General features: G+C 41.9%; 1 protein-coding gene across 25 annotated transcripts in view; it reads left to right on the top strand.

The window, feature by feature from the left end:
• The window catches only part of LOC110950497 (formin-binding protein 1), a 64,638-nt gene extending 45,794 nt beyond the window's left edge, over nt 1-18,844 (top strand). For 3 of the 25 annotated variants that reach the window (XM_022193095.2, XM_051938125.1, XM_051938134.1), the window contains 9 exons: nt 324-512; nt 3,132-3,224; nt 6,173-6,187; nt 6,493-6,528; nt 10,084-10,193; nt 10,327-10,459; nt 10,909-11,030; nt 11,155-11,339; nt 13,208-18,844. In XM_022193095.2, coding sequence (XP_022048787.2) covers nt 324-512; nt 3,132-3,224; nt 6,173-6,187; nt 6,493-6,528; nt 10,084-10,193; nt 10,327-10,459; nt 10,909-11,030; nt 11,155-11,339; nt 13,208-13,386 — 1,062 coding nt within the window. In that variant the 3' untranslated portion in view covers nt 13,387-18,844. The remainder of the gene's footprint in view (nt 1-323; nt 513-3,131; nt 3,225-6,172; nt 6,188-6,492; nt 6,529-10,083; nt 10,194-10,326; nt 10,460-10,908; nt 11,031-11,154; nt 11,340-13,207) is intronic. The other 22 variants (XM_051938132.1, XM_051938129.1, XM_051938131.1 and 19 more) reach the window with 16 other exon arrangements.
• The last annotated feature ends 491 nt before the right edge of the window (nt 18,845-19,335 follow it).

Here is a 19,335-nt window from a genome sequence, read left to right as displayed (position 1 = left end):
TAACCGTTTTTATGTTTTCTGTGTTTGACAGTTTTTTTTCCTCTTTTTTTTTCCCTCACAACATAACAATTCATACAGTAGGTTTCCTTTTGGTTGTCTTTATGTTCTGTTGGGGTTTTCTGTTGTGTGTTTATTTTTTAATATTTGTAGGAGGCTTATTTATTTCGTTTTGTGTTCCCTCCTCCTTTTCCTCCTTTGTCTTTTTTCCGTTGGATTCTTGCCCCCTTTCTTCTACTTCTTCTTCTTCTTTCCTCTTCTTCTTCTTCCATGTTTTTCCTCCTCCTCCTCCTCCTCTCCGTCACGGCTCCCTCTCTTACTGGTAGCTTATGTCCCTGTTAACGTCCCCCCACCAGCCCCCACCTGCCCCCCCAGCCTCATCCCCGCCCTCACCCTCTGCTGTTCCCAACGACCCCCAGTCTCCCAAGCAGCACAAGGAGCCCCTCTCCCACCGCCTCAACGACTTCATGACCTCCAAACCCAAAATGCACTGCCTCCGGAGCCTGAGGCGAGGGGTAAGTGTGTGTGTCCAGCAAGCTTTGTGCATGTGTGTGCGTGTGTGTGTGTACACCTGTACCTGAGCGCCGTACCTGCTGCACTGTATGGGTGAAGGAATCCAAAGGCAGAAACGTTGCACTTCTCATTCAAAGGTCACAGCGCCTACGTGTCTCATCATATAGCAGGTGATTATTTATTCTGTCAAAAGTAATTTTCTTCTATAATTAAGTTTCTACATGCAGGCAACGTGACCTGAGCAAATCCTGCTCACAGTGGCCCACCGTAGGTTTCATTTTTACATTTTGCTGTTCAGAATGGCCTTCAAAATTGTCCCATTTTAAAGGAGCTACACAGTGTACCCAATAAAGTCCAACAGAAGTCACACCTTCACTCATACAGTGCTCAGCCTTTGTGCTTCTCGAGCATGCTTCTGTAGCGCATAACTCTGAATCCATGGTACTTGTCTGACTCACCAGCAGTCTCTTCATTTTGTCCCTTCATTCTTCAAATTAACTGTGCTCACAATGACAGTCCCTCTCACCCCCCCCCCCCCCCCCCTTTTTTTTTTTTGACAGAAACTAGCAAGACGCCTGAGCGGTCTTGGCAGGAGCATGGAGACTGCAGTTGCTCCCTGCGCTCTTCTCTGCAATCTGTGCTGGAAGCAGATTGTTTTACTTTGGGTTTTTTTTATTTGCACGTGACAGAAAAAGAAGTCAAAGATAAGGATTAGAAATCACAGATCATGGGAGATTGTCAGGAAAGTTCATAAGGCTTCCTGAAGGGGGGGTTTAGCAGCACCAGCTCAGTGCTCTGGTTGGTGTCATCACCATTTCCTGTTCATTTCCAGTGCGTGTTGTAACGGAGTCGCTGGGCGACAGTCGTTGGGGAAGGTCAAAGCACGCCTTCCCGTTATGCACTTCAGCTCTTCCTGACCTCAGGAATGGGCGGTAACTCGCAATGTTCCTTCCGGACCCGGCAAATATAGTTTTTGTTTTGGGTCATAATTTGAAAGGGCAGCAGTTACTCAAAGTAAAACATTGCTGTGAATTGGTGCTAACGTGACGTCTGAAAAGGCCAGAGAACAATGTGGCGCAACAGTGCAGTGTGTGAACATTTCGTAGAGGAAATGATTGAAATGAGGCAGAAAAGAGGGAAGTGTGTGTTTTTCTAACGTCAGACAGATCTAGCAGGAGTCGCACGTTTTTTTGAAAGCGGAAGTGCTGCAACAGCTCGAGAAGAGCGATTTAAAAAAAAAAAAAAAAAAAAAAAGCATACAGAGTTCAATCTGGAGCATTGTTTCCAACTGAACGCAGATAAAAAAGATTGAAGTTTGACCTTAACATTTCATAGCATGAGCGAGGTTGAATGTATTTTTGGAGGGTGTAGAAGCAGTGTTAGAGTAGTCTGTTTGAATTAGTCAGTACTCCTTTCCATATCTCATGACAATGCATTTATTTAATTTCTTTTCATGTCTCATGGCAGTTACCTGTTTATGTTCTTCATGTATTTAGATGTTGCTTGATTTTTATGACATAATTGCTTCCTTTTTGGAACAATCAGCCTGATTTTTATGGGTAAATAAAAGGCAGCAGGAGGTGCGTCATTAATCCTGTAAACAAGTCCTTCAGGGACACCAACCCCTCTGCATCACTCACAGATGTAGTTCAGGATAATGCCGCTTAACTGTTGTTGCTAGCATGTCAGGGCAACTTGTAGGCAAACAAACAAATCAGCATCCATCTGGTTAAACCAAGTTGACTGGCACTCACACTTTACTGTCAGAATTCTGGTATATATGCTAATTTTTAGACTGAAGTTTTTAAGTATAGTCAACAAGTGTTAAATGCACTTTTTCTTTGAATAAACCTGGTCTCAGAAAGACTGAGGAAAGTTTTAAAATTAATATTTTATACCAGATTTAAAAGGCAATGATAGTTGTATTATGTTTTCAGACTGAAGACTTTAGGAAGATGTTATATCCTTCAAATCCCAAGCCAGATTGTTGCGACAATAATGGGAAAAGTTTTAATTTTAGCAAAAACTTACATGAACTTAAATGAATTAATCATTTATCAGTGGTTAATTCATCTATCCCTTTCGTCTTGCATATCAAGAAGAAAGAAAAGGGGTAATTCTAAGCCATATTGCACCTATTTGATTATAAAAAGTTCCTAAAAGTTCTTAAACTTAACTTGGTAAACCCTGTATAAACCTTGTTTAAAGATTTAGCAAAGCGAATTCGGCTTTACAACTTACTTTCAATGGTATTTTGTGACAACAACAGCTGGCAAATTAATAAAGTATAACCGTATTCCTCTGTTACCTCCTGCAAGGAGAACATAGTGTCGCATTAGGGATTAGAGTAGTTGTGCCTGCGGAGGTGTGATGTTCTGTCTCTCTGCACAGTGGCAGCACGTCTACCCCTGCAGGAGAGCCTTTGTGTGCCGCATAGTAGCTGTCTAATCCATCCGCAGTCGCTGTGTGTGCGCGCGTGCATGTATGTTGTTTTGGAGGCAAAAAGAGAAAGCGTCTGTGTTTTGGGAATCACATTAAGGCGGCATACAGTATAAGAGCTTGAACACATCAGTGCTGTTTTCTCATTGACAAAGCTTTATTCTCTCTGACGACCACCACAGCAGCAATCTCCGCGCTCGCTCATTTATCACAAAGAGCTTATGAAGAGGACTCTGGGCCGACCCACATATGCTTTCGAAGCAAGGCAATATGTTGTAAGTGTGTGTGATGGGCGTCAGTGAGTGCCACGCCAAGGTGTGTGTGTGTTTCTGTGAGGGTGAGGAGGTGCGTATTTGGAATAAAGCATGAATGGATGTCGCGGATGTGTGTGATTAGTAACAGCCACGTACAACACAGGCAGTAGCCTCAGTAATAATTGTTGTTTGACGCATTCAGTCTGTGCGAGGAGATTGTTTGTCACAATTAATGAGGCAAAACATCCTCACAAAGGAGGCTAGTGTCTGTGACTGGCTCAGTATTGATCACATGGTTCTGACGCGTGTAGAATCGGGACGAATGATCAGAGAAGATGACTTCATCCCACATCACATGTATCAGCTTGAGGTTTCTTGTGGCTCGCTGTGTCCTCCAGCTGTTTCAGGGCTTCCCCACTGAGCATCTTCAAGGGGTCAATTCACAAAGTGTCACAAGCACCTGAGGATGTGTGGGATCATGGGTGTGAGGATACTATTCATCCCGCTCAGGAATCAACCGTCTTCGCTAATTAAATCTCACCGGTGGATGTGCAATTAGACGTGGGTGTTGGTCACACTTTGGATCTGGGTTTAGCCTACACTACCCAGAATTCACCCCTCCAGGGCTTTATTTGTGCTGGTGTGCCATACTTCAGTGGTGTTATCTGTCTGTAAGAACCATATTATACCTGTATATATATGTCTGTCTGGGTGGTCGAGAAGAGTCTGTATTCAATAGTGCTGTAGTGAGTAAAACATTCTTCACTGAAAGTTGCAGCTCTCTAGTGATCTCATGATTAATCACAAGAAAAGTCAAGGCAGGAAGAGCCAATCAGAGACAGAGAGACATATACTCTTTTTTTTTTTTTTACTGCCTTTTAAATCTACTCAGTGTTATTCTAGATTAAACTGGAATGGCAGTTTCTACACAGGGGAGGTGGCCCACGACACCAATGTACAATACATTCCTGACATCCCTCCCCAGGAAGTTTCACCATCATTCACTCCATGATTCGTGTGAGTCTCGGGTCATTACGAGCCTTGATTCATGTGGGCTTCCGATCGTTGTGAAGCCATTGAATCATCTGAGATCTGAATGAACCCTCAGGTGACCCTGAATAAATACCAGACAGTCCGTTTGAACTAAAAAAGCTTCTAGGTTTAGTTGTGAAATGCCTTTATGGACCAAAATAAAATCCAGTTGCCTTCTGTTGAAGCATTTAGGATTACTCACTGTTTGCAGTTATTCCAAATAAGACGTGTGATTTCAATTTTTACAAAGTTAAACTGGTAAACAATCATTACTAACAAATTTTGTTTGTTTCAATGTATAAATAAGAAGGAAATTGACTATAATTGAAACAAAAAGAAAAAGAAACCGCAACAGGAAAGAAATTATGCTGCTTTTGTATCACGTTACTGCCTGGAAACTAACTGCAAACAAAATCAGTGTCAGTTGTATTCTTCCTGTTTACACACCTGATAGATGCAATAAAACTTAAAAAAGGAGTGTACCATCCTACCAAAGCCAGAGACAACCTAACATGCTAATTTTCTTCTGTTATCCTTGGCCAGACAAGCTTAGTATTCTAATAAAATGTCTTATCTTGTACAGTCCATCCAATTTAAGAGACTCCTGGAGCTCTTTTAAATTTAAGAACATAATTAATTCATATCTAATATAGTAAATGATGTTGCTAAGTTTGCCATAAGTAGTCGGAAGGACTTTTACTTTAGTCTTTGGAGGTAGTCCAATGTAATTTTGTTGTGTTTCTAGAGTTTATGCTAAAAATTCTGAGTTTCTCTTACACCAGAGCTTATTGTAAAGTCCTTACCTGACCAACACTGATTCTAACCTGAAAGCATTTTTGTCGCTTATAGAAAGTACATTCAGTTACATCACTGAATCACTTAGAAAATGTGAGAGTAATTTAGATGTGTGAAGCTGAGAGAGAGAGAGGAGGGATCACAAGGCATCATGGAGAGGATCATAGCAGGCCTTTCCAGGTGGATGACTTGATTAGAGGACTAAAGTGAGTAGAGCTCCTCAGTGCACCAGCCTGTGAGCCTTTAACAAGATTACCAGTCATCTGCTCCAGCTCTACCAGCCGATGATTGTTCGCCTGGTCTCCACTCTGTTCTTTGTATTCAAAGCATAACTCTCTAAATTGCTCAGCAAATACCGTAAATAAGCTGTTAGAAGACTTTTACAACCTTCCTGTTAATTTGCCTGCCTTTTAGTTCATGATTATCTGTTTCCCGCTTTCACTCGGCTGTTTTAGTTTCCGATATCTACACACCTGATTCGTAGGTTTTTCTTCTTTACGAATGGGTTTAATTGTGTTCCGTTGTGGTTTTAAAGCATCTCTTCAGCTTGTCTGTGTACAGTATCTGCCTCCATGTCAACATGAGGACCTGCCAATGTGATAACATGCTTTTGGCGCCCTCTGCTGTCCCTTACTTATCATTGTATTGGCAGCAGGAGGGATCAAGAAGTAAAGGGTACATTCACTCCTGTCGCACTCACTCTCCCTCTACTTCTCTTCTCTACATTTGTTTTCATCTCTCTTTCCTTAATTTTCCCTCATACTTTTCCTCATGCTTGTGCAGTAGGTTGGCCTTTTCTTGCCAACTTATTTCTCATTTTTCATTGATCCATCATGTTTCACATGTCGAACTTCACCACCTTAGGAAAAAGTGGGGGCTTTATAGCTGAAATAGCTGAAGAAAGAGCTTCTTTATTGACACATCTAACATATAAAGCAGAATCCTTCAACCTTTACCTGCTTTTTCTTATGTGGTGAAGTCTGGCAAAGTAAAGCATTATTATATAGTGCAGGTAAACTTTTATTTGTTTGAAGGAAAATGAAACAAAATGGCCGTGATATTCTCTTGATGCTGACTTTTGTCTGTTGTCTCTTCTCTCTTCTGCTCCTCGCCATTTCTCTCTCCTCTCCCCCTCCATGAAGCTTTCTCTCAAGCTGGTAAGCATGACCGTATAACCGCACGACCGTAGCGGCATGACCACAGCACGCATGTCACGTCCTCCCAGTAACACATTGTTAATAACGTTCTGTATACGCCGTTATGTTTTTGTTGTGCTCCTTTTTTTGTTGTTATTGTTGTTGTTTTGGATCTATGTTAATTATTTAATTTTTGCTGTGACACAACGATGGACCGAGACTCATGTCGTTGTCTCATTTATATGTTGTTTTGTTGTTTGTTTTTATGTTGTGGTCGTGTTCTCGTCCCGTCTCTCCCAAACTTGTCTGTGGTCTCTGTGGCGCAGATCACACTCAATTCCCAAGTCCGGAATCTCATTGAGGTGATCAGTTTTACACTATGTTTTATCTGTTCGTCTCTTAGTCTGTCTTGTAGTCCCTGTTGTCTCAACAAATTGTATCTCCTTGTAACAAGTACTAATCTGATCATATGTAGAGGTTGTTATCTCGTATACGGTACACTTGCACTGCATGCCAACCTCATTATATTTGTAGTACTTTTGTTTATGCTGTTCTGTAACACTAACATAAAAGATTGTAGGTCTACACAGAAAATCAACTAGTCTTTATTATTTCATCAGAACGAGACGCACTTTGAGGATTAAAGGAATATTTTAACATTTTGGGGAACGCATTGTCATAGTTGGGGATGGTGACTTTTTTGCTGTGTGTTTAAGGTGATAACATTAGGTTGTTTTCCACTGCAGGAATTTACAGGTCATTTTAGAGTAGCCTAAATTTCCTGTTAACGTCCGTGCCACTTCAAGTTTCTGCAGTGGAAAACCTCTTATTGCTACACTGGCATGGTTACCGAAGTCTAGGAAAAAGACTGGAAACAATTGGAAACAGCTGATTGAGCTCTGTCCAAAGTAATAGTAATAAAAAAAATCTATAATCACCTTGAAACTTCACAAATGACCAGGTTATATCGTTAACAGTTGCATCTTTTTTGTTTAAAATATAAACACAGCAAACCTGCCTCGCAAGTCCATGGCAGTGAGCAGGAGTTGCGGCTCCTCACTAAGAAATTCCCACTATTCCCCCTTTACTTCCAGTCTTTATGCTAAGCTAAGCTAACTGCTGCTGGCAGAAATGTCTTTTCACAAGAAAGCCAGCAAGTGTATTTCACAAACTATTAAAATGTTCCTTTAAGTTCAGTTTGTAAAGAAAATCCATTTGTAGTATTTTCCACTTAAAATATTTTGGTTTTTATTTTTGTAAATTTATGCCTGATTGCATCCAGAGAAATCAACTTGTGCATTTGTATCTGGTCAATCCCAATTAGTCTTACTAGAAACAACAAAATACTAAATGTTTGCCGATAGATTTAGTTTGTTCACTGATTAAATTTAACCATGTAGAATTCATTTACACTTTAGGTAATAGTGTTTTCATTTGTCACATTGAGGGTCACATAGAGATTGTAGACACTAATGAATGAACTCTGTGCTGTAAGTTGTTACTGATAGAGGAGCATGTCTCTGCATGATAATTGACCGATCTCTGTTATGTTGCATGCTTGGTAAGTGTTGCGTGATGATACAGGGAGAAGGGGTAAGGTTGCCATGGTAACCTAGCTGCTGTGTTTGACCTGCCTCGTGTGCAGTGAATCCTCCTGACCTCGAGTCTGTAGCTCCAGCGCTTCTATCCTGTGATGCCGCCGTGACCCAACTCAATGAGATCCAATCACAGGCCTTGGCCTCTTCAGTCCGCACAATCCACACGGTTTCTCAAGTTGTAGGATTTAATCAGCCTGAGAAGAACCAGAACAACCACAATTAGAAACTCACTGACAGACTCTAAGGAGCTCCTAAAGGTTAAATTTTAAATGAATAAGAAAACATTCCGAAATAAATACCTTATCACATCTTAGTGTAAAACATTATTACATAATACCTTATTACAAAAAACATCTTATGAATAAAAAAGCAATTTAATTACTCTTGAATTTACTTGACATTAATAGATGCATCCCTGACTCCACCCCCTCCCAGTGACAGCAGGTGAAAGTAATTTAAAAAACAATTTAAAAAAAACAAAACAGGCTTGATTGCCACATAATCGACTGCCTATATTTGTCTGGACAATATTTTCTTGTGACTTAGTGAGCCAATCAAAATATTAATTTGCCCAGGTCTTGCAAATCTATTGACATCCCTGACATTAGAATTTAGCTTGATGTTTAGCTGCACAACCAGACAGAGGTACTAGATGACTTTAGACTTGTAGTTTGCAATGTGTTTATGGGTTGAATGAAATGGAGAACCGCTTTCTGTTTGGACTTCAACATTAAATCTCCATAGTGCCTTGAGGCTTAGAGCAGGAGTTTGTCCCCAGATGCCACATGGTGACTTCCCACTGCTCATGACTCTTAGGACAGATTTAATGCAGAGTATGAATTCCCCAATGGAAAGGATAAGTTCATCGCATGCCTCCAGCCTCTTAACAGCTCTCGGATAGTTAACTTGCTTCAGAAACTACAGATGGTTGTGTGTTTTTCTCTGAGGATTAGTTAGGATAAGATGAGTTAACATTAGCCAATAGAAAGATCTAGTTACTGATATAAACTCTGGCTCTTCACTCACCAACAAACCTAGTCATTTAGCTCGCTAAGTAGGAGGCATGTATTCCATTTAACCAGAGTAAAATGTGAGGCTGGTTACTGCGTCTGTACACTAAGATTACCAGCAGCAGTAAGGTTTCCTATCTGACATTAATGTAATTTTTGCTGTGCAATTTTAAATTCATGTGCAACATTTCAGTCATGTCTAAGTTGCTTATTTTTACTAAATGTATCAAACCTATTGCTGTTCTATCACACACTGCTGTTAGCTTGTATTCCTTATGCACCTTAATTTACCACTTTTGGTTTATTTTTTTATGTTAGTGTATTTTTTCAAAGCAATACCGAGCACAATAATTCCTTTTGGGATATCCTATCTTATCGTACCTAACCGGAGATACCCAACTAAATTTGGTAGCAGCAGTTGTCTGCTGGGAGGGTGGTGACTGGTGGTGACATTATGTAATAAAATCTGAGATTATATGTGCCATTGTGAAAGGAAATGTAAAAGTGAAACTATGAAACAGAAACAAAAACATTTTAAAGGATGAAAATTATACATAAACAATAAGCACCAAAACTCTCTTAGTACAATGAAGTAAGTTCTAAAATGAATTTCATAACAAACATAATTATATTCTCTACTTTATTTATTCAGAACGTTATGTATGTACCTAGCTTTACATTCTTTGCGGCCTCAGAATACTGCTGTTTACAGAAAGTTTGAGTGAGTGCCGAGCAGTATGACTCAGTTCAGTGTTAGACTGGAAACTGTCTCATCAGGAAATACGACCCCTGGCTACCCAACCTCTTACACTCACATAACCTCCATTTTAAGAACACACAGTCCCGTCAGAGAACAGTCAGACGGCTTCAGACCCATTAGGCAGCTCACAATGAAACACTATCTGAGCAGCAATAGGATGTAGCTAATGCTTTATTACATTTCCGATGCATTCGCAGACAGCACTTGATTAGGTGCGGCGACTGAAAAGGTGAAAGGCCTCCAGTCTGTTCACAAACATCCCGACTCTGAGTGAGCGTGTGTTAGAGAGCGGCTGCAGTATCTCCTTCAGATGAATTATGTGGTTCCAACTTTACAAGAGCTCTGTGTTTTTGAGCCATTTCTCCCCAGGTCTCAGTTGACAGAGTTTACACCAAATGGAGATACTGCACCTTAATAGAAATGACCCCAGTTATAAAAAGCAACACAAAATTTACTGCACTATAAAAGCTTGTTGTTTTCTTACACTTTTTCTTTCTCCATTTTGTTTTTTTGTTTTTTTCCCTGCCTCTTTCTTTCACCTGTTCAAAGGGTTCTGGACCAGAGGACTTCAGCCACCTACCACCAGAGCAGAGGAGGAAGAAGCTGCAGGGCAAGCTTGATGAACTGAATAAAGACATTCAGAAGGAGATGGACCAGAGGTATCTTAGCAGTAATCTGTAGAAAGAAGAAACTTTTCCCTTCCATTTATCACAACCAATACTTGTGTTGACCTTTTTAATACGCAACAAAGACTCAAAGACTTGTGCTGACTTTGGTAATTTGCTCTCCCAGGGACGCTCTTACTAAGATGAAAGATGTGTATGTGAAGAACCCTCAGATGGGAGACCCAGCCAGCGTCGACCCCCGGCTATCAGAAATAGGCCAGAACATCGAGAAGCTCCAGTTTGAAGTTCAGAAATTCGAGGTTAGTTTAGTGCCGGTGTCGGCTCTCATCTCTTTGTGAGTGTTAGTGTTGGCAACGCAATCTTGTTTGGTTTATCTGAAACGGTAAATAATGAGGAGCTCAAACTCACATCTCCAGCTGGGGTGGTTCCAAAGAAGCCTGTCGCTCATCCATATTAGGAGAAGATGTGATGCAGCGGGAGGGAGGGAGGGAGGGAGGGGGGGGCCTGGCTGCTGTGCTGGGGAGAGAGGAGTCCCAGAACAATGGCCTGCTTTAACCTTGTAAATAAATGGCAAAGATATGGAGTGTGAGGCAGAGGTGCTCCTCCTACAAAGGTTCTTTCCAAATGTAAATGTCTATTGATTCTCTGATAGAAAGAATTCTGGGTGCTTGACGTAACTTTCTCATCGTCATGTCGGATAAAAGATAAGCCAAAGCCAACACGTTCATCAGAGTTGTGTGTGATTCAGGGCTGGTTAGCAGAAGTGGAGGAGAGGATGCCATCTAAGAGTGACTCGCACCGGAGAAGTGGAATCTATGAGACCCAGAACAACACAACAGTGAGCAACAACTGTGCGCAGGACAGAGAGAGGTATGGTATACTCTGACTAACATCAGCCCCACACCACTGAGTTGTTACTCGCCTTAATTCTTCGGAAGAAAACTATGCGTGTTTTCACAGTATATTTACTGTGTGTGTGTTGGCCCCTGAGCAGCCCGGATGGCAGCTACACAGAGGAGCAGAATTCAGAGACTCAGGTCAAAGCCAACCCCAACCCAAACCCAAACCCAAACCCAAACCCAAACCCCACCTCCAGCACGCCGGAGTTTGATGATGAGTTTGACGACGAGGAGACCCTGCCCACCATCGGCACCTGCAAAGCCTTGTACCCCTTTGAAGGTAACGACAACCACGCATGATTGGAATAAAACAGTCTTAGTATGAAGCTTGCTGGGCATTGGGCGCCACGCTCACACGCTCTGTCGGTTGGCTTCTGCAGGCGAGGTCCTGTTATTTCTGGAAATAGGTTGAACCTGACTCTTACAGATGCAGAGTGAAGGAATTAGATTCCTCTAAATGAAGAGGAGTAGGGGTGTGACCTTTCCGTGGAAATGTGTGGAGGAGAAATGAGAATAGAAATACAGTCACTTCTCCGCAGCACTATGTTCAGAATCTAATTTGGCGAAGCAGATGTGATGAGGAGCCCTGATCCATCTGGTTGGTGATAAAAGTGAAATATGTATTGATTTGTAAGTAGTAAATTATCCAAAAGAAACAATCAATTTCTCTAGAATTAGTTTTCTGAACTTATCAATTGTTGTTGTCTTGTTCTGTATATTTAATGGGTGGCAAGTGAGCGCAAGTCCAGTGAAGGACCAACAAGAAGTAGAAATTTATTCAAGTCGACTGGAACAGCAGAGCTTTTGGTGACATAGTGTGGTTCCCAGACGTAAGCTGGTACTTGATTATATCTGGTTGGGCAGCCAGGAAGAGGATGTCTGATGGTAAAAGACCTGAAGTATGTCCAGTAATACTGCAGTAGTTTTGCAGTTTCGTTCACTTGCCAGAAGAATTAGTAGTAATGAAGAGTGCACTGACTACAAAAAGCCAATGTAGGCAATCCACACAAGAATCGATGGCAACCCAACCAATCAGCGACGACAAAAAAAAATCACAGTTCACTTCCAGGAATAAACAAAGTCCCAACAACAGAGGACTAGAATTGTAAAAATGAATTGTAAAGCAGTATATTATACCACTACTAGAGCACTCTTTCCTGTCGTAGATCATATAAAGCTTTAAAAAAGGTACAAAAGGAAAGACGAAGCATAGAAAGACACAAGGCAATCAAACTACCAACCTACCAACTCTTCTGCTAGTCCAGCCACACAACAAAATCACAATGTAGTTTGCAGTTTCTTGATTGTTAAATACACTAATTTAAAGCCTTTGTAGCCTTGGATCTGATCTCTTATAGTAGAGCAAATTCTAGTTCTTTCCTCCTAATGGTTTTACTTCGGGTATAGGTTGTGAGCATTAATGTTTGCTTCCCTTTTCTGTTATGGGAATTTCTTTAAAGCCTGAAAATGTGAAAATAACTAATACCCTCAGTATTTTATATACTGAATGGGTGAAAATCTGCAGTAAATGACAAAAAAAGGATTTTTTGGTCTTTTTGCTTTAATTTTCTAATGAGCCTGTCTCCTAGGGGTCCTGAACCATTTTTTATATTACAACCATGTGGTCTCGCTGTTGTAAAACTGACTAATGGGGGCTTCCACTAGATACTGATAGTCGTTATTTTTCATTGATGGACGTGAAGAATTTTAGTACAATTTTACAGATTAAATATAGAAGCAGCAAGTATTAAGACTATGAGCATCGATTTGACCAAACTTTCCATTAGAGGTCGACAACTTTGCAGGCTGACATCTTTATACTTTGTTAATGCCTGAAATACTTAAATTTATTCCACAAGCAGCGGGATCCATGAAAGTATCGTCTGATGTGCTGTTGCACCAATGTACAGGTTAGGCAGCGGCAGCAGTTCTCTGAGTAGCATAATGTCTCAGACTTTATAAACATCACTTCTGCGGTTGCATTTTTCCACCAAACGCTATCTGACTTTGCTTCCTCTTTCTTGACAATCAGATTTGACAGATTAAGTGACTAATATACATGAAGTTAGTTCAAAGCACTTCCTTGCTCACTCACTGTTACTTTGTGCTTTTATGTTCCCTCTCGCTTTTCTTCCTGTGCTTGTGCAGGTCACAACGAGGGCACTATCTCCGTGGCCGAGGGCGAGCTGTTGTACGTCATAGAGGAAGACAAAGGAGACGGCTGGACACGAGTGCGAAGGAACGAGGATGAGGAGGGCTACGTCCCCACATCCTACGTTGAGGTCTTTTTGGAAGCAAATGCCAAAGGTGCTATGACATACATTTAACTCAGCAAGTTTGTGCTCTGACAGTTTCATGCTACTGTGAGTCAGCAAGTTTCCATTCACGTGCTAAACGAGCGCCGCAAGTTAGCTCAGACACACACATTTCCTGTCTCTCCAGAAGGAAGGACCAATCGGATTTGTCCATTGTGCCTCATGACAGTTGGAACAGTTGTTGGCAGATTAGGACTACTCTCGAGCTTTGAACAGTGTTTGGTGATAAGAAATTCCACTGAATGTGAGCTGAGCCTGTCGATGAAAGAAGCTGTAATTGCTCACCTCATGTTCACTGCAGTGTCACCTAGTGGTCATACAAAAGTATACATCACACCGTCAGTCAAAGCTCAGCATCATGGGACACATCAGCTACTGACAATGATCACCTGTACCTGAGTTTCTTTTAAATTATTTTTTAGTTAAGGTTTTAAAATAGCAGATTACAATATTTCACTCAAAAAAAATTTAATCAAGAGTTTTATCCACATCTTTGGTTAAATATTTGAATCGGTGAGGTGATAAATCCAGTGAATGTATGCCCCATCCGAAGTGACAAAGAGCATCAAGTGAAAGTAAAATCAGTGCGCAACTTGTTGTGTTTCGGTCACTTGTACCTAAACGGAAAGCATGCTCGATGTGCAATCATGTAATTTAAACCTGCTGTAAAATATGGATACATATCAAGAGATATTTTTGTAGGCTAAACTGACAGATTGTGGCCCTGCCCCTCAAGTGTTGCATGCTGTACATTGATTATAGTGCTGTTACAACGAGTTACTATTCTCCCCTGTAAGGGGCTCGACACACGGGAAGCAAAAGTTGAGGGGGGAATGCGAAAGTAATCGCAACAGGAGATAAATTCAACACACGGTGCGCGACGGCAGGCGATGGCGACACTGTGCAAAGGCACAGATCGCTTGTCTCCCTCACTTCTGATTGGCTGTGAAATCGGAGGGATATTTTACATTTTCAAAGAGTTTCATGACAGAAAAGCATAAAGATGATGAGCCGGAAGATATTGCTTGATTTAGCCAAAATTTTACTATTGACATTGGCTTATAGAAGTTTACCCTGGCGCCAACCACCTCCCATGCAGCAGCTCTTTTGTTTATATCACGATAGTCATTAAGGGAAGGATCATAAAGAATCAGGAAATCAATCACGGCTAAAATAATTTACTCCTCCATGTTGAAAAGGGGGGCTGCTCAGTGGCGTAGTGGTTAGCACTTTCGCCTTGCAGCAAGAAGATCCCTGGTTCGAATCCCGGTCTGGGCCTGGGATCTTTCTGCATGGAGTTTGCATGTTCTCCCTGAGCATGCGTGGGTTTTCTCCGGGCACTCCGGCTTCCTCCCACAGTCCAAAAACATGCTGAGGTTCATTGAGTACTCTAAATTGTCCGTAGGTGTGAATGCGAGTGTGATTGTTCGTCTGTGTATGTAGCCCTGTGACAGACTGGCGACCTGTCCTGGGTGTCCCCTGCCTTCGCCCGAGTCAGCTGGGATAGGCTCCAGCACCCCCCGCGACCCTAATGAGGATAAAGCGGTGTATAGAGGATGGATGGATGGATGTTGAAAAGGGCTGAAAACAATGGTTGAAAACCGGAGCGGACCATTAATGTACAGGAGCGGACTGTACTGTGTAACATGCTGTAAGCTCTTTGGTCAGTGAGTGAAACCCTCGCTGATTGGTTGAAGCTCCAGGCGACAGCGACAAAAGTTGAACATTTTTCAACTTTCTTGTATCGCGTCGCAAGCCAGCGGGTGCACGTCTACGTGAATGCGCGTGAAATTTCACATGCACGAATGTCGCCGTCGCGTTGTTGGAAGGGGGGAAAGTGATGTTCGTCTCGTCGCACAGCACCCATAGAAAATGAATGGAGCGCGACTGTTGTCGCTTCCCGTGTGTCGAGACCCTAAGGGTGAATTTTCTAAAATTCTTAATCACATTAGTGACAGTATTAGCCCCCCGTTGAAATGATGTTTTATCCTTTTTAATTTACTTTTGATAATGATAGTGTTGGGCTGTTGTGGTCCTTTTTTTCCAGGCCACTGGTAAAGACATGAGGGACTGAGAATTAGCAGTACTAAGCCGTATATGGTGAGGCCGGGCTGAGATATGGAGCTGGTCATGGCTTTAAAGCTTTGTGGTTTCTTGCATGGGTATCTGAGCAGCACCTGTGTGAATGTTCACGGTAAACGCATGGTGTGTTTGGCCTGTGTGTCGTCTCACCTCCTCTGTGCTACCTTTCACGATTTGGCGTCGTCTCTGAAATCATCTCTTTCATAAATCATTAACTTCCATAGTTGTAATCAGCTTTGATGGTGTGTTAGCGGCCAGCATGGGGTTCTTATCTGCAGGGTTTCGGTTTACGCCTCCTGTAATTTTTACTGAAAAGCATTTCACATGAGGTGCATGCTGCAGCGTTTGTGGGTGTTTTGTCATGACAGGATTTCAGCATGTTGTGACAAAGTACACAGGCTGCATTTAGATGAAAACTAAAGTGAGGATTCTTTGTCAAACATCTTTCAATCACACTTGATGTGCAGATTACATTCATCCCGACACCACAGTGTTGTCAGTTTAAAGTAGTTTCATGCAGGCAGTGACCTCCTCTCTGAATATTTGGGTTGCTATCTTGTCCTCGATTTTCCTTTTAAAGCTAATTTTTCTTTTTGTCATTTTTTTTTTGTTTGTTTGTATTTCCCTTTTTTGAATTGCAGATTCCTAAAAGTGTGAGGCTGGCTGAGGAATGGCAGGGCAAGCAGCCTCGGAGAAACCACCATGTTCCTCACACGCTCACAGAATCAGAGAAAAGTGAAAGATGACCTGAATCTAAAAGTGAGAGAGAGAGAAAAAGACGGCCGATTAGAACGCAGCTGAATTTTCCAAACACAAAAAAAAAATACAAACAGCTTATCGGCAGCGTTGCGCTTCATCCGCAGAACTCTGCGATGCGAAGCGACGACAAGAGAAATCCATCTAAATTCTAGCGCTCATAACTTTTTCCATTCTTAACACCCATTCAGCAGTCGCAGTATTCGATTTGCTTCATGTTGTTTTTCAGCAACGCTTCGCTTCTTAATGTAACTAACTCCGCTTGTACCACGCGCGGTCATGAACGAGGCTGTCGGCTTCCTCAGCGTCCCCGCCCCCCCACCCACCCTCCTTGGCTCTCTCTTTTCCTTTACCTTTGACACAAACACACACACATGTGGCAGAGGGTGTGGTCAGAGACAGGACGGAGACCAGCTGGAGCCCTCGGACTCGGCACCCGCTGGATGAAGCCACGTGAGGATCATGAAATTCACCCGCTCACTCATCGACTCGAGAGATGACTCATCCACTTTTGAGGCCGTGAGAAGCTCATTTTCACCCTTCTCTCACTAAAATCAGCTCCGTATTTGCAGGTTTCAGCCAACTGGAAACAGGGGAAGCGAAGGTGCTAATCATGTGTGTGTTCTGCTTCTGCTTTGTTTGATCTCAATGAGTCTTCTGTGTTTTAATAAAGTCCACTTTTCTCACCGCCATGACCACTCCCACATCCACATCCACATCCAGGAGCGGCTGGAGGGGGAGAAAGCGATGGATGATGGAGGAGTTTGAATCACCCGCTATCACTCATGCAACAAATTTTTCCTGTCATGTCACTGGTGTCTTGTTCCTCTCTCTGACCACACCCCCTCCTCACCTCCTCGGCCCTTCCCTCCTCAGGCGGCACAGGCTATCCCTTGGCTGCTCTGAGCCCCTTCCTTCTTGTTTTTTTTTTTTTTTTTTTTTTTTTTTTTTGCAACAGCTCGGGGCGGGGGTCTCTCAGCGTTGTGGTGTGCTGCATGCTTGCCCTGTCTTCCTCCTCGCCCCTCTGCTGGCGGCTCGGAGGAGGCGGTGGAGGCGTTAAGTCAGCTTACGCCTCCTGCCTCCAGGCCTTCCTGTTCAGTTAACCCTCATTGCCTGGTCATACTGTTTAAATTAACCTGAATGCTACTGTTTGGGTTCGGTGCCTGTGGTTCTTTTATTTTCTTTATTAATTTAAATCTCTTTTCTGTTGTTGGTTCAGAAAGCATGTTTCCCCGTTTTTAACAGCAAGTGTGATCTCCTCCTCCCAGTGTTCCCAACATAATCACAGAACAGTGTAAGGACGATAGGGACCCGAAATGTTGTTTTTCTGAGCGATCTTACACATAAATAGGTCGTGGATGTCTTGTGCATTTGTTTTACTCTAAGTACAGTATGTATGTGAGAAGAAAAAACATGTTAGTTTGGTATGTTTTGATCAGAGTGTCTAACGCAAGTTGTTGTTAGTTTACAGTTATTCCTTGTGGAAATGTCTCCACTTGGTCCAAGCAACCCAAAAATATGAGGATATGATTTACACCTGATGTTTTTATTTTAAAAAAAAAAGGTCCACCTACTGTCTACTGTATATGAAAATATACTGTGATCCGCATATTTCCTGTGAGTTGAAATGTGACGACATGCAGACCATCACCTGTTCTGGGCCTTAACCGGGTTTCTGTTCTCGCTGAGAGAGAGAGAACGATGCTGGTGTTAGCTGTGGTAAAGTGGGAGGATTAAGATGTGATTATCCCGGAGGGGGGGCAAATTTTGAAGTTTTCATAATCAAGAAACTGTCAGACTAGAGAAATTATGTCCACTGATTTCCCCCCTGCTCAACGGCACATAATGATTTTAACGTTTTTGTTTTATATTTCATGATGTTGAGTGAAGATTCTTTTTTTTTTTAAGCTGGAAAATTCTGTTGTTGCTTATTCTACCTGAACGGGACTAAAATCCCGTAACTGCAAACATGAGTAACATTTACACTGTTGTGTGTTTTTGGATGAAGCCATTGTTGAATATTCATCTAACGCAGAATTTTACGAACGCTTCCCACATGGCGGGACGATGTGCGTCATGATCATTTGGACTCTTGATGGAAGGAATGATCGAATCCCTGCTGAAGTTTGAAAGTAACGCTTTCCCCCCTCTCATCGCTTCACATTGCCAAGATGTCGAACAAGCCGCTTTTGTTTGTTAAATTGTTTCCGAGTGATGAATGACAAGATAGATCCGATGAGGCAGAGATCACCGCTTCAACAAGCAGCAGCAGCTTTACGGTAGCCATCTGCCTGCCAGTGCTCTGAAATGAGAAAACCACAAACCGTTTAGTCGATGCCCCAGAATGACCTGCCTGTACAGTGGAAATGAAACGGTGTGTCGGAATTAGAGAGAATATATATGAATATATAAATAAAGTTTAAAAAGGAAAACATCTATTTTAACTATTGAGAGTCTTACCATTACTTTATCTGCTTTGCAAAGTAAGACTTCTTTTCCTTTGTAAGGTCTACCAAATGGTGTGTTTTGCACTTTTTCGTTTGTGTTCCATTTGGTAGCCCATGCTTGTGTTTTGGAGCACTGAATACTTTGTATTGTGTTTACTGTGCCAATTAAATATGCCTGGAAAGTAGATGATGATGTGTGTTTGTTTGCTTTCTCTGGGGATTTAAGACAATCGAGAGACACAATGTCACATCAATTTTGTGTCAATGAGAACACAGATGCTTATAGAGGGGAGTGTGGTGATCAAGCTTTACGATTTAATTAAATGGAGATTAATCTCATCACCAAACTGCCCACATGTGACACACTTTCTTTTGCAACTACAGTTATTATTTTCAAACAAATATACTTAACCATTTAACCCAGGGGTGTTAAGCTCATTTTAGTTCAGGGGCCACATTCAGCCCAATTTGATCATCAGTGAGCCGCACCAGTAAAATCACAGCATAATGCCCTGCAAATAACAGCAACTCCAAATTTTTCCTTTGAGTGCAAAAAATTACATTCTGAAAATGTTTGCATTTAATGAACTATCTTTTACAAAACGTCACAAACAACCTGAAATTTCTTAAGAAAAATAAGTTCAATTTTAAAAACATTCTGCTTCAGTTTGTCATT

Source organism: Acanthochromis polyacanthus, chromosome 18 (genome assembly GCF_021347895.1).
Source record: "Acanthochromis polyacanthus isolate Apoly-LR-REF ecotype Palm Island chromosome 18, KAUST_Apoly_ChrSc, whole genome shotgun sequence".
Lineage (NCBI taxonomy): Eukaryota > Metazoa > Chordata > Actinopteri > Pomacentridae > Acanthochromis > Acanthochromis polyacanthus.
This window is presented reverse-complemented; position numbering and strand designations above follow the sequence as displayed.